This window comes from Heliangelus exortis, chromosome 14, assembly GCF_036169615.1.
Source record: "Heliangelus exortis chromosome 14, bHelExo1.hap1, whole genome shotgun sequence".
In the NCBI taxonomy this organism is placed as follows: Eukaryota; Metazoa; Chordata; class Aves; order Apodiformes; family Trochilidae; genus Heliangelus; species Heliangelus exortis.
In genome coordinates this window covers 16571773-16587552 of record NC_092435.1, presented here as the reverse complement: position 1 = coordinate 16587552, position 15780 = coordinate 16571773, and the positions used below count along the sequence as shown (strand labels likewise).

At 42.2% G+C, this 15780-nt stretch overlaps 1 protein-coding gene across 2 annotated transcripts in view; it reads right to left on the bottom strand.

The window, feature by feature from the left end:
• The window catches only part of ABCB7 (ATP binding cassette subfamily B member 7), a 35294-nt gene extending 22920 nt beyond the window's left edge, over window positions 1-12374 (bottom strand). Inside the window, exons 1-4 of one of the 2 annotated variants that reach the window (XR_011728629.1) lie at window positions 12190-12374; window positions 6111-6188; window positions 4835-4921; window positions 405-524 (exon numbers count right to left, since the gene is read on the bottom strand). Coding sequence is in view for 1 of the 2 variants with exons in the window: in XM_071757641.1 (XP_071613742.1) it covers window positions 405-524; window positions 4835-4921; window positions 6111-6188; window positions 12190-12342 (438 nt within the window). In the remaining variant the exon portion in view is untranslated. The remainder of the gene's footprint in view (window positions 1-404; window positions 525-4834; window positions 4922-6110; window positions 6189-12189) is intronic. The other variant, XM_071757641.1, reaches the window with a different exon arrangement.
• Between the last annotated feature and the right edge of the window lie 3406 nt (window positions 12375-15780).

Genomic DNA, 15780 nt, shown 5'->3' with positions numbered 1-15780 from the left:
GATCCCACCACTTTGCTCAAGTTCAGAAGTGAGAAGGGGCACAGAGCTGTGAAGAAATCTTGTTTGACAGACACAGCACCACACAAGAAGAGAAGATCTGTGAGCAAACTTTAGCTCACATTCCCCCATAACTTCTGATGGAAATGATTAATTGTCAAGGGAAAATCCTGGACTAAACTAATGTCAGCAACACAAATCAAAATTCTGGTCATCATCATCATCATCTCCCTAGCCACATGCATGCACATCACAGGCATACACACCCTGTTAAAATATCCAAGCTGTTATTTCTAATACTATGTGCTCCTCACAGAGGAAGCAGACATCTTAAGAGTGTAAATGCCTTACATAATAAAAAAGAAAATTATTCCTTGTGTCAACTCCAATGGAGCATCTGTTCTTACCTTTGCACTTGCTAGAAACCCCAGAGAGATGACCACTCTGGCTCTCAGGTCTGGTCTGTCTTTGGGCCACACGTAAGAAAACATGGCTCTGATAATCTTTTTGGCATCTATCTCCTTCAGCTAGTGAAAAAAACAAAGACATCACATTACAAAGGGACTGTAGGAAGCAGAATAACAGGATAAATAAGAAAGAATTTCATACTTCTGGATCACTTCTGTATTTTATTTGATAGGCAACAGACACTCGAAAATGTTTGAGGCTAGGACTGCATGTTAACATTTCAAGTTGTAAGTTTTTAGGTTTTATGCCCATGACATGCTGTTAAAACAGATGAATTGTTCTTAATTCACACATCCTCAAGAGTGCAAGTGTAGATAGCTGGAAATGGAATGCTGAGAAAGCCACAATTCACCACAGTTGAAACGTTTCACAGAACAAATAAACTGAGCCTTCTCTTTTGTCTTCTCAAGATTTCTGTACAGAATGCAAGGGCTTGCTATTTCTTCTTTGGAAGCTGTTTTAACACAGCACAGAAACAAAGGGAGGGAAAATGTGAAAAATAAAAGAAATAATGAACAAAAAGACTGAGGCAAGAAGGAAGCCTGAAGAGTCTACAATAAACGTAAGCAGTTTGGGGAACAAATCAGTTCAGTGAGTCACAGCAAAATACAGGATTTAAAATAAATCACTAGCATTACAGCAACTCAAACACATCTCTGAAACTGAACACTTAGGCTGATATATAAATTGAACTGAATATAAATTTCAGCTCAGGTTGCACTACCACAAATTTAAGCATTTCCAACAACCACTGTCACAGATTTTGGTCACCTTATAACTTTTGCAAAGGAGTGACAAATATTCTTATTCTGCCCATGTCTTTTTAGGGCATGTTTTCAGAAACCTAAAGGATAGTCCTTCAGAAGGGGTTCAGTGAAGTTAAGACCACCAGCAAGAAAACTATTTTACTCAGCTTCCACTTCATCTAGCAGGATGACCCCCAAAACTGGGTGATCAGGAGGCAGGAGGTGTACATGGCCACACATCACCCTAACTGATTACAACAGTTTTTAAAGGAATTCTTCAAATAGGCTCTCCTTTTCCAAACTTTGAATTTTGCTCTAAACAAGACTACAGTCCAGTTAACTGGTCTTGAGAAGTATTGTGGTTATTGGTTTGGGGTGTTTTGGTTTGGAATCTTTTTGTTGGTGGTGGTTTTGGTTGTTATTTACAGAAATATAGGGTTATTTTATAGATGATAGATACCTGCATCACTTACACCTGAGCTATATTCCACTCCCAAGCTAAATGCATTATCTGAAGCCTAAACCCTGCTCCCCAGTTGAGAATACAACATGAGCAGTAACACACAGCACAAGTATCAACACCTCATTTTTCTGCCTTGGCAACCTTGGGTTAATTTGAAAGACACCAAAGTTATCTAAAGCTGAAGGGAGGGCAGCAAGCAGCAGCTAATCTCTCCATTTCAGGCAATATCTTGCAGTGGGGGAAGGCAGGGTGGGAAACAAGAAGCCCCCACCTTTTAAAGATGAGTTTTCATTAGGGAAGTGGGTAGAAAGGGGGAGTGGTACAATATATTGTAATGTTGCCCTCACTGGATTATGTGCTTTAGATGCTCCTCTACTCTGAAGGATAAAACAAATTACAGTAGAAATTCTCTGGTAAGGTCCAGTGCAAATGAGCAAGAAAGGAGAGTGCTGCTAAAAGGTAAGATTGCTGAGGAAACCAGGGAAGCCAATCCTGCAAATGTGAGCTTTTAAAAGCACCAGAAAATTCAGCTCAGTGTCAAAGCTTCAAAGAAAACCAAGGGGTAAGAGATAATGGATTTTGTCAACAATTGCAAATGTGTTGGAGCACTACAAAGCACAAGAACATTTCAAACAAGTTCTAAAAACTGGATATATGGAAAATTTGTAAGTGAAGAGAGGGTACAGAATGGTTTCCCTTGTGTCCTACCCCATTCAGGAGACAGAGGTATCTGCTACAGCATACACATGAATCTTTCCATTTGAGCCAGGGATATGCATAAATAACAGTTCAAACATTTGAAAAACATCTTTGATCACCACTTACAGGTTAAAAGGAAGTTAAAAAAAAAAATGGTATTGCATTAACACAAAAGATACCAGTGAGACCAGAGCAGTTCTAATTACATGTTGCTATTGGCTAGTCAGGCTTTGCACAGAAAAGCTATTAAAAAGAATGAAATACATTGGGTGCAAACAAGGAATCTATTTCTCTTTCTTCATGGCTCTGAACAGTGACAGAAGTAAAGCTGCTCAGAAAAAAAAAAAAAAAAAGTCAGAAGGCAGCCAGCCATTTGCCAAAGGCCTTGCAAAGGAACAAGATGAAATATCAAAGGAGATGCAAAATGCACACATATTACATCAAAGTTTACCATGAAATAAATGTTACTGTTGTACAGAAACATGAGTTGAATATGGTTTAAATGTGCAAGTGGCAACACTAAGAATTACAAGGAGCAATCTGTTCAATGGACTCAGGCCCTTTTTTGATTCTCTGTGGTATATAAAAAGGTTAAGAGATGCATTTCTTTTACCTTCTTTAAAGTGGAAGTGATGTTTTATATTTTCTTCCAAGGCCTATTTCTACAGAAATGGAAGGAACAGCATTATAAATCTAATATGGCAGGGAACAAAGAAGGAAAGCAGGGAAGAAAGAAGAAATTTCTTTCTGAATGCAGCATGTTTTTATAAACACACTATCAAACACAGAAGACTATTTGCAAAGGAACAAGCATGGACCACCTTCCTGTTCCCCTGACCAATCCCATCCAGGTTCTGGACTTTTTAAAATGCCTGAAAGGGCAGGGGGGGAGGGGGAAGTCATCATTCCTCTTCACAATCTCCAAGATTACTGAGTATTGCAAAGCATTCACTGGGCTGACCCTGTGACTTTCCAGATAGAGGCTGTGCCAGGATGATGAGCTATCAGAAGCCTGAAGGAAGAAAACAGCAGTTTGACTTGCATTTAGGCTGTCATTGCTCATAAATAAAAGACCCAGTTTTGGCTCCCTGTGTACTCACTCACAAAACTGTATCATCCCCCTTGCTGTACCAGCACAAGCTGCCTTACAGCTGCACCAGGTTATTCTGCAGACTCTGAGCAGCTTCCTCCTCCCCTGCTCTTTTGCCTCTTTGCAGCATTCAATTCTCCAGCCTCAGCCCATTTCTCTCACCACCTCTGGAGCTCCTGAACACCCTGAGGAACTGATGCACTTTATGAAGCTGGCAGAAAACTCTTTCCAGTGTTTGCTGCAGGGTTTCATCTCAGCAATGAGAGTCAGATACACCTACAAATTCAGGAGCAGGAGGAAAAGCATGGCTGAGGAAATAATTTTTTATTACAGCAGGAAGCATTTAGATGGTTTCAGCCCATGATGTGCAGCTTGCTGGGAGTGAAGCAGCAGGGACTGCTTGGGAAGGAAGGGACACCTTATTTTCAGGTAGATCACACCAGCTCACTAACCAACCATTCAGTGACTTATGTAGCAAAATAAAAAGGTCAAGAAAGAGCTGGGATTCCAGTCCTGGAAGATGCCCATCACATACAAAGGGGTTCAGTTGAAAACTGTCTTGCTGGCTTTATTTTAAGCTATGAAATTCCCTCTTACTGCCAAAGCATAAATTTTGATAGCATCTCTCCTGACTCCTGCCTTAAGAGGAAATCCTAGGTTTAACCCTTCAGTTTCTTTACAGGAGGGGCTGTAGAAAAGAAATTGTCAGAGCAGCTAAGCAGGAGTAAAACAGCCCTGAAAGACCTGGATTTGGCACCAAAATTTGTCATCAACATGGTCTTCACTAATTTTAGGAAGATCCTGCCCAAGTTTGAACAAGTTCTGATCATCAAGACAGAATCATGCTGCAAATACATAGATCAACAGAAATAAGTCTGCACAGAAAGTGAGAAAATGAAAGTCAGGTAAACTCAAGAGCTTTGGTTTTGCAATTTTAATCATGCCAAGTTTATATTGTGTTGTTTTAACCAAAAGCTTTTCTTAGTTTCTAACAGAAATCATTTGGTCTAAGAAAAGACACTGCTTCTCCTTATATACTTGTCATAATTATTTTAACATATGCTTCCTGAACATAAACACAGTCAAAATACATTGAATGCATGAGCATTAAATCCAATAAAAGTACATGCAGTTTAATTACTTCTCTCCCTCCTCACTCCAAGTGCAATTTTACCAAAGGATGCACTAAGTTGTGTGCACAGCCTGATTTCTACCATTCTGAATGCCAAATCATCAGTCACAAAAACTAATAACAAACCATGACATGTTACACCATTTCCATAAAACACAGCTAACAAAACACAGGCCAATTTCAAAGGAGGAGATGATCACAATTTTTGGTCTAAAAAGCAATAAAGTGATTTTTTTTACCCCTTCCTTTGGATCTGAGTGAAGTCCTCCACCTGCATGGCCATGCCAACACATTCTCTTCTCTATGAGTTGCCACCTCGGGAGGATCTGTGTGAAAATGAAAAGTGAATTTGCAAGGAACCTCAGGAAATATGCATGTAGAAAGCAACAGAAAGCAGAGAAACTCATCTGTTTTCCCTCCCTCACCTTCCAGCTCTATCAGCTTTCTTTAATAAGAGGTATTATCTCTCAAAAAAAAAAAAAAAAAAGTGCCATGCTTAAGGAAACAACAGTAAGAAAGGGACTATAAATCTGTAGTATAGCAAGGAGCAGATTCCAAGCAGCCAGGAGATGGCAAATCCTTAAATACTTCAGTTAGGGAGATCCCTAAAAAGTGAAAAGTGAAGAACACTGAAAAGAAAGTGAAGTTTTGGAGGACAACTGTACTCAGGTACATTATCATATACAGTGGAACACATTTAAGCAATAACAACTTTTCTGTGTACCTAGAGAGTAACTTCACCTGGGGGGCAAAAAAATAGATAAATCTGCTTCAGACTTCTCTTTCCCACCAGGAAGAGAATGACCTCCTGGTGCCATCTGATAGGCACAATTTAACCTGCTCCACAGCCCCTGCTGCAATCCTGTACAGCTGCAGTTAGGAAAAGCATCTGCTTTTTAAAAACAAATACTCACTTCTCCTAGCATGTGGCCAAGCTGCCCTGCTCAATAAATATGGAGAAAATTTCTGAACTGCACGTAGAAGGACTAAAAAATAATAACTCACTACCAGTAGGTGTTTCTCCAGGTTCAATTTCAGAGTGCCTGTCACAAACAATAAATGTGTTACAGCTATTCCAAAAGAGTCTGCATTTTGTTGAAAAGATTTGCTACATGTTGACAGTTTCCAGGTTCATTATGTAAAATCAGACCTCACAGGAACAAGAACCTGACATCCTGGCACTCAAAATGAAAATAAGTTTCCATGGTTCCTTGATATTCCATAACTTAAGTAGAATTTTGCAATAATAAAGTCCTACATACTCACAGCTCACAGTTCACTGGGATTTTCTGTGCCTGGTAACAGCAATCTAAGTATCAACACACAAACCTTACATTTTTAAGAACTATTCCTTAAGTTACTGTATTTCCATTACTTTCTAGAGATTCAAAAGGATTTCTCCAGGAGAGTGCAACAAGTCTGGAGCTTCTAAGCAAAATATCTCTTTCTCTAGATGCTCCAAGGGCTTGAGTTTCCTCTGACCTGCAAGTAGGAAGAAAACCAGTTTGTACCCACCTCTGAAGCCTCTAACAATGGCCTTGAATAATCTCCTCCCAGACTGTGCCATGATCTTTGCTTGCTAATTGGTAGAATCTACAGAAAAAAAAGAGGGGAAGTGAAAATAGATTCATGCAGAACATGCACTTCACATTCAGAGAATATTCATCTAGTTTATGTAAACAAGCCTAACATGGAACCAAGGCAGATGGCTTTGGTTTTTAACAATTGATGACAGAAAAAGAATACTGGTGGGGAGCAGCTGTAAAATAAATTACATTCAACCATTAAAAATGCCAAGTGACAACAAACCTTTCCCTTCTTTGAATCCCCATTCCCATCAGACATTGTTCCTTTTGTACCATGGAAGCCCAAAGTTTTCCCTTTCCTCTCATTTTAATTTTTTCTCCCAGGTTGTCCTCTGATTTCTTTCAAATATTCTTTTGTTCCATTTCTCATTATGAATTGTTATTTTTATGCTGATGGGTTCTGCCAGTTCCAGTTCCTCTCAGCTGAGTGCATGCCACACTTGTCTCACAGAGCACACAGCACAGCTACAGCTCTTGCCTATCAGACAAAAAACCCAATATTCAGAGATCTATCAATTAATCTTGATGAGACTGTACTGCTGGGCACTGTGTGTGACATGCTGCACATGTGACATGGAAAGCAGTCCATTTTCCAAAGGAGTGTCCAAGGGTCATTTAATTCCCTTGGATGGAGTGGCTGGCAGTGCTTCCCCAGTGGCCAAAAAAGGACTTCTCTTCTGGTTAGCAATGACAGTGCCACATCATCTGTGATCCTCAATATTAAATCTTTTCCTGCTCTGCTGCAGTATTAACCACACACCTCACACTATATAAAAATCACTGCCACAGGGCAACACCACCAAAGAGCTCCTCGTCAGCCCGAGGCAAAGGACAAAAGGCAATAAAGAAAAAAAGAAAGAACTCGATCATGAAAAAGGGTATTTTTAACCCTGACAAACAGCAACACTGTCATATACTTTATATCTTCTGCTAAAAATTCCTTTGCTCTTGTCCCAAGACAAACACCACGTAGTTTGATTTTAAAGAAAATTAAGATTGTTCCCTCACAAGTCACCACGTGGGACCTGCGGATTTCAAATATTTTTATTAAATGACATTAAACACAGAGAAAGAGCAGACACTGGAATGATATATTTTGCAATTAGCAAAGCTCACTGGCCTGGGTGAACTGCCCTGATGCTTCCAGGACCTGGGTTAAATGAAGGAGCTGCATTTCTAGGGCACTTCATGGTATATCCACTGATAACCTCACAGTTTCAGCCTGGAGGATTCCATCCACAGGAAAACACTCTCCATATGAACAGTGACAGTTTCATAAGCAGAAAATACACTTTCCCTCTCTACAACTCTCTCCCAGTAGATAAAAGGTTACAAAGGAAAAGGGATACTTGAACCTTATTGCAACAGATAAAAGTAGCAAGTTACTGCTTTAAAGGAGCAAGTCCCGCTTCTTTCTGAAGAGAAGAAATTATGCAGGGAACATTAATTCTGGCATTTCCTAACTCCTGAATGCCTGACTCTGCACCATTATGTTCCTTTAATGTATTTTTGGATATGATTCTATATACTCTAAAGGGTGAAACAGATGTCTGGTACTGATTGCACATAAAAGTCATATTGCTAAAGTGTCATGACTGTTGGTAGTAGTTTAAATACTATAAATGCAAGCAAACAACAGGGATTAAACACATTTGCACAAGGTCAAATCCACACTTAAAGGCTTCTCTCTGGAGTATGTTATGCACCATTCCAGACGTGCTGCACTAATCTCACGAGGAAGGGGTTTTGTAAACCAGTTAACAAAGGTAACTGAAGGGAGGATTCAAGTACCTGTGCAATATTCAAGCCCCACTATTAGTCTTGCTGAGTTTGCCAAGCAAGAGAAGAAAAAATGAATAAGAAAGAACACAGGAACATGAGAGGAAAAGGGTGAAAATATTCTGGTAGAAATATCACCTAAACTGTCACCAATATGAGCAACACAAGCTTGAGTTATTTTTAACAATGGCCAACACACAATTGCTTTGCACACACAGAGGGGAAAAAAAAAACAAAACAACAAACCAAGGTGCTTAACAAAAAAATATCTGAAGGAGTTTTCCCCCTTGACATCTCACTTACACAACCCTCAGACTTGGCTGTTTTGGTGAAACATCTCTTGGTGGCAGAATGGAAAACCCACATGAACACTCTGCTACAGGGAGAGTTCCTCACCCTGTCCCCCCCCCTGTAACTTTCAGTTCAAGTTCCCAGGTTTTATCTGTTCTACTTCATTATACACCCTTCCTCACAGTAATTTTCAGTATTATCAGATGCCTTTACAGACAGACATACAAGAATGCTGCTCTGCTCAGCAGCCACACTTCCTCTATAATGGGATTTGGAAACTGAAGGAATTTGAAATATGCCATGACAAAGCATCCATCTGTCAGTAAAGGCTGTTGACTAATGGAGACTGTTGATTAATAGTTCCCATACATCAAGCTGTTCAACTACACCATCAAAGTCTAGAGAAGAGAATTTACATGCAGACATGTAAAATGACAACAAACATCAGAGTAATTTTACAGAACAGACCAAGCTTTAAAGGGGGAGGGGGGGGGAAGCAAAATATAAATAAATTTAACCAAAAAAATTGAAATTTCTCTTAAAAAACACTTCCAGAGGAAAGGATATTCTTAAATTATGCAGAACAACACGTTCTTTATCATATGTCATGTGGCAGCTGGAAGGGCAAGATAATGCAAGGAGGGAAAAAAGGTCTCTTCTGTTTTTTACCGTTAGAATAATTTACAAAGCCCTGCTCTCTACAACTGCCAAAGTCCCCTCTGAAAGAAACCTCTCAGTGTATTTCTTACACAGATTCCTGGTAAAATATTTATCCTTAGTTAAAGGCTGTTGGACCTCTCCGGTTGAATGCTCTTTTCCTTCCATTTAACTTTTAGAACAAATAGAATTTGTTGGTGCTTTTATTTTGGATGTAGGCAACTTCTTGTATTTAAAAAAAAAATCCTAGGGAAAAAAAAAAAAAAAAAAGTAATTCAGCCTTTGGTTCCTTTTCAAAGCTCACCAAGCAGGCCACATCCAACCTGTCCATTCTTGCTGTGACTACTCAGCAGAAATCCTAAATTCAAAGCACAAGTTTCAACACTAGGAACCCTTTCCACCTCCTGCCACAGGAGGGGGAGCTGAAGGAGCTGCATTTACAGAAATACAAACTGAGCTCAGTACCTAGAAATGAAGCCTGAACACTGCTCCACAATACTTATGATACCCATTCTGCCACTCCATAAATTTTGCTGTTTTCCTCTCTGGGATACAAATATTGCTCAGAGAGGCAAGACTCCAGCCCACAACTATTCCAAACTCTTAAGTGTGAGGGAAGAGCCACGGATCTGTAATGCAACAGCACCCAAACAACCCTTCCCTTTTTGAATTGTGCCACAGAAAAATACACATGGTGTACTATCAAAATACAATTTAAATGAAACTTACAGCTGGCACAAAACAATGGGGATGGATGAAACACTGAGCAGATGCAAAGTGGTGCAGAAGGGTGATGAGCAAGTATTTGGAATCATGTTTTCCAATCAGCATGGTTACTGTAACTTTGCTTTTCAAGTTGTATTTCACCTCAGCCTTTCCCTTCCTTTTATCACACCTTTTCTCCTGAGGTGAGCTATGGCTTTACCATTCCCCAGGCACACCTGTGCTGCCACAAACCTCTGCTATGCCTGTAATTCCACCAGCAGAAGCAGAACTGTGGTTATACAGTTAATTTTACTCACAAAAGTGACTTCACTACAGCAGAGAGAAGCTCTGTGTTGCTGGTGTAACCACACCACAGCAGCTGCACCTCCCAGGAAGGCCTTTACTACTCTGGCCCATTTTGGGGAAGATTCAGCATGAAAGCCAACTTTCTGCCCCAGGTCCTGCCAGTCTCCCATCCCATGGCTGGATCATGGGCATTTATTTCTAATTTACTGCCCTGGGTTATATTCAGCAAGCTAGCACAGAATCCATCCCATGTGTGAGACCTAGAGTGGAGGAATAAAGGTAATCTAAGAGCTTTCCCACACCCTGAAGTAGAAATCCAAAGATCTCTGCAGCCTGGAGGCTTTCACAGGAACACTTGGTATAAAACACTCCTTTCATTAAACCTGATTCCCAGATGATTGTGAGGAATACAGCTCAGGACCCCAGCAAAGGAATTCAAAGCATTTAAAATGCAAAACTAAGTGTTTCTTCAGTTTTTTGAATGTACAGGGAAGCTTTCAGTGCAAGCCCATTTAAAATATTCACAGCCTTCACCAGTGTGTAAACGTTCCAAATAATTAAATAACTGAAGCAACAATGGGGTGCAGAGGCTTGCCCCCAATTTTTTAAAAATGCTGCTTCCCAATTGAGCAGAATCAGTGGCTAATTAGTCTGAAATTACTCTGAAATACAACCTACTCAAGCCCCTAGCCAACCTCTGACAGTCACTTCTCTTGCTGCAGGCACAGTATTTCTTCAACTAGCTGAAAAATAAGAAAAAAAAAGGGGAACTAAAATGGCATGACAGCATTTTCCTGTCAGCAAATACAACTAAATGTTAAAAAAAAAATCATGTCAGCTAGTCCCAAGCTTTTGAAGGAGATTACAACCAAAATCTCCATAACACAAAAAGTTTGGCCTTCTGCTAATAAGAAATAATCAAATAAATTTGCACAACATGCTTATATGTGTTGTCTATTTGTCATAATATGGCACAAAGTTTTTATCTAGCAAAATGCTTTTTAATGAATTTCTGATTTTCATCCAATAGAGCTTGATGCAGAAGTAAAAATTAATCACCAGAAAAACTAATGCAAAAAAAAGCATAATTGACCACTGCATAAGAAAAATGCCTAGAAATCCAAAGGCCAAAGAGGTTAATAAATATATATACATACACACCACAGACACAGCCTTAGGTTTCTAGTTCAGAAAATTCCGTGTAAAACAGTATTTAGCAACATGGCAATTAAAACTTAGCAAGGATTAGCATTTATCACATGAAAATAAAATCACTCAAAAGGAAAACCAGGATAATTAATATTTATATATATTACCATGATTTCTTTATTTACTAATATCTAAAGTAAGCTTCCAGGAACACTGGACAATACCGAGTACCCAGATACATTTTAAGAGATGCAAATGTATTTGGTCTGCATCAACCTGAACTCTGTTTTTTGTTTTGCACAAGTTTCAAAAGCAAAGCCCTCCAAAATGTGCTGCTTCAACCCTGCTCATCTCATTTATTGAGGGACAGGAACTTGACTGCAGTCCACGACACAACCCTGTCTGTCAGGGACAAGTGAGCAAGGCAGGTGACAATGAAAAGCTCAGCAGGAACAGTGATAGTCTGGGCAGAAAATATCATGTTAATCCACAACAGCAATAACAGCTATGGCAGAGTTTATGGGAAGTTTGTTCACTCAGTCTCTCAGAGACACTTCCTTTGAGGAATGTGTATGAATTATTGAAAGCTGGGCTCACTCAGTGTCAGATACCAACTCAACTCCTGCTTTGCAACACACACACACACACACACAAAAGTCATTCACTGGAGCACGTTACATCCTCCCACTGCTGACAGAAAGAATTCCAACTCCAATTTCCCTACACCACGGCAAAACCAGCTGCCAGCAGGAGTTATTCTCTACACCCCTCACAGGCGCTGGTTTCTCAAGGCCTGGCCACAAAAGGTCCATCAGAACCCGGCAACCCAAGCCCCGCCACAGCGCAGGGAGAGCTTCAGCCTCAAGTTGTCTGGGCCCCAACTTCTCCAAGACTTTATCAGCCCCAACCAAACCACCCTCGGGGATCCTCACTCCATGTCCCCCCTGCCCCAGCTCCTCCGGCCGGGCCGGCGGTACCGGTCCCCCCCGAACCCCGCCGTGAGGCGAGCGCCGAGAACCGGGCGAGGCAAGGACGAAACGGGGCCGTCCCCGCGGAGCCGGCGGGCCCGGTGCCCCGCCTCAGCCCCTCACCGCCCGTCCCCGGCCGGGACCCCCACGCACCTGGCCGCTCCCCGAGCCCCGCCGCCGCCCGCTCCCCGCCAGCCAGCCCTGAGTGCAGGCGGCAGCCGGAGGCCGCAGCAGAAGGAGGGCGAGGAGCCGGCGCTTGCGGGAGGCGGCTGCCAGGAGGCTCCGCGGAGCCCTCAGCACCGCCATCTTGAGCGGGCGGCAGAGGAGAGGATTGTGGGACGGCAGCGGACTCGGCGGGAGGAGCGGCGGGCGGAGCCCCGCTCCCGGTCCCGCACGTCGCTATGGCAGCAGCCGGATCCGAGACCGGAGGCAGCCAGGGCCGCAGTCCCGCTCTGGAGAGCCCTCGCTCTGCCAGAGCTGCCACGGCAGCCCGGCTTGCCCACCCGGGTCGGTGGGCAGCGAGGCCGCCCTCAGGTTCGCCATGGCGGGGTCCGGGTGCTTTCCCGCCGAGCTGGGAAGAGCCCAAGCTCTTCCCGAGCCGTCTCCGCCTCAAGAGAATTTTTGTTCGGTCCGTACAACAGAATTTTGTTCGGCAACCTCAGAGAGCAGCTGGCCTGCTGAAACACGGGTGTTCTCACGCCCAAACCACGCAGCTGGAACCGCGGTCAGCAGCTGCGTTAGCGTCTCGGGACTCCCCGTGTCTCGCCTCTTCCCTTGGGAATTCTCCCGAGTTTTTCAGCACTTTCAGGCTCTCTCCGCACACAGCTGGGCACCAACATCTCTGTCAGACACAAACGGGGCCCCGGGCGGGCACACATCCCCCTCGGCAGGTTTTGGGGACCCAGAGGAGCTGTGACTCGCTCAGCTGGAGCACAGCCAGGCCTCGGCTCAGCGTGAGGGGACAGTGGCACCGAGGTGGCACCGGGCATGGGCGGCACAGCCCCACACAGAGCTCATTCGGTACTCCTCACCCTTCCCGGGGTTAAGCAGAGAGCTGCCTCCCAGGACTCCTTCGGGTAACACCATAGCTCCTTTGAGACCCGGATAAGGCAGCAATAGTCTGGTTCCTAATTAAACACCAATTTATGAAGATTGAGAGAGATGCCGGGGATCACACTGACAATGGCCTGGCTGCTGCCAGCTCATTGGCATGCAGAGCCGTGAGGAAGCAGCGGCTCTGTGTGGCATTTTTAATCACATAAAGATTTCTTCAAAGCTACCAGAGCTTGACTGCTGATGCTCTTGCCTTGAGGGAGAGTTGTAAGCTCATTTGCAGGGGAGAAAGACAGACAGAGAGACAGAGAGGCAGAGGACAGTCGGCTCAAAGCTGATTTTTAATGAGGCAGCCTCTCTCTAGCCTGCGCTTTGATACGCAACTTCGCTTCTGACCAGGATTCACTTTAAAAGACAGAGGTGACATTTCTCTGTCACTAATCTGATTCTTCATCGTAATTGCATTTGCAAAGCGCGGTCTGAACAGTGCCGCCCAGTGGCATCGGGCTGAAGGAAAAACAGAAATTCTGGGCTTGTGGCATCCGTACCTCCCCTTCCTCTGAGCTGCATTCCCTTTGCAACATGGAAATTTGAGCAGGCACCGTGGGGGATCTGTGACTTTTTCACTAGACTTCTTGTGAATGGAACCCTAAAAATTCCTAACGTGGACTTTTCCCACACCACCTCCCAAAGCACCATAAATTAATATGCTGCCAAAATTAAAATATGGAATGTTAACGTGCCAGGGCTTGAGAAGAAGGACAGTGTGCTGAACAGTAGAATGTTAGACCCTAACACAGCCACGTCAGGGATGTCTCAGTGTCCCCAGCAGCAAAATGAAGATAAAAAATGAAGATACTCCTGACACATGGGGTGCTGGCATGAAGACTAATTTGCTAGTGTCTCTCAGCACTTTGAAAGCATCATCTGCCTAATAAAAGATACTGGAACTTAGTGCTTAGGTAGGTTTTTTCCTGTAAGAATCATACATCAGGGTATAGTGCAGAAGCACAGAAATTCCAGTGTGAAGGTATTACATACCTCATAAAATCAAGGCATTTCAGAGAAAATAAACTGTAATTAATTTACTCTATTTATTTCAAAGTAGATGAATTGGGGAATATGTAGTCAGAATGGACTACAGAAAAAAATGACACTTGCAAATAGCTGTGAACTGTGAGTAAATGGCAGAATGAAAAAAATGAACTGCAATAAAATGAGGTTTTATAAAAAACTATAAAAATTGGCTCAAATTATTCCCATTGGTATATTTATTCAGGCATTTTGAAGCATCCTTTTTTTTATCACAGGATCCTCAAATCTGAGGTTGACATTGTTCCTTATAAACCCATTCTCATCCTGAATATGTTTGATTATGTTTGTGTTTAATCCTGATCAAGAAATAATAACAATCCACATGCTTATTTATAGTCTGGTAAGAAGTAGAGCTGGCACCTTCTATAGAATCACTGAATCATCTTGGTTGGAAAAGGCTTTAAAGGATCATCCAGACCAACTGTTAGCCCAGCACTGCCAAGGCCACCACTAAACCATGTCCCTCAGCACCTCTGGAATCCCTCCAGGGATGGGGACTCCTGGGCACCCTGTGCCAGGGCCTGACAGTCTTTTCAGGGAAGAAATTGTCCCTCATACCCAATCTAAACCCAAATGAAAACCCAAATGAAACCAGTTCCACTCTGCAGAGAATGTAGCTAAGGGAGCATTGCTAACAGGTAAATTGCTCATAGGTTTGTGAATGCTGAATGGTGAAATACCAGAAGAACAATTAAGAAATCCCATTGATTGTGTGGACAGAAGATGGTTCTGACTCACCTCATCCAAGGAAAAAAGCATTTCTAAAGATAGGACTGGGGTACACTAAACCCTTTGAGGGTTCTGTTAAAATGGCTTAAGAATGCCAAGCTACAAAGCTCTGGAAATTCTTGGAAGAGAAAAGTCTGAAAAAAAATGTCCTACCTCAGAATGCCCTCTGATGAAAGCTAAATCCCAGACAAGAGTGTCACTTCTGGATCTCAGCCACAAAACTATGACACCATCTGTCAGCTGGAGGAAAAGGAGAAAAATTTTGGAGCTGACCTATAGCATAGTCAGATCTACATCCTTAATATAATGATAATGCTTCATGCCTGCCTAAATGCCTAAATATAGGAACTGTGTTGTTAATATCTGAATTTCCATATATTTTTACCTCCTCTCTACCTTGCATTAGGAATGGTTTCTAAGTATTTGGTAAACACTGAGACAATTCCCTGGTATGAAGGAAGGAAAAAAAGTAACCCATCCAAAATTAGTGATGAAAAAAAATAAACAAATTGTGTATATCAGTGAACTATTGTGACATCACACTGGTAGCATATACAGGAACATGGCATTTCTTCAGTATGATGGGGCTGATGATTGTTTCAGCCAGCTAAGAGGCAATGAAGAATAATTTGATGACTCACTCATATTTCTAAGGATTCCTTGAGGTTTAAATGCCTCAAGCATTAACAGCTTCACTAGTAAAGAGTCTTACAAAATAATACCATGAATTTTCCTCAAATGAGGATAGTTTGTTTACACTCTCCTTCTGTTGTTCTTGACTAGTTTTTCATAAGTAATATGGAACTGTTAATAATTTAAACAAACACTGGGGATCAGCATCAATACATGAACATTATACACCCTGTG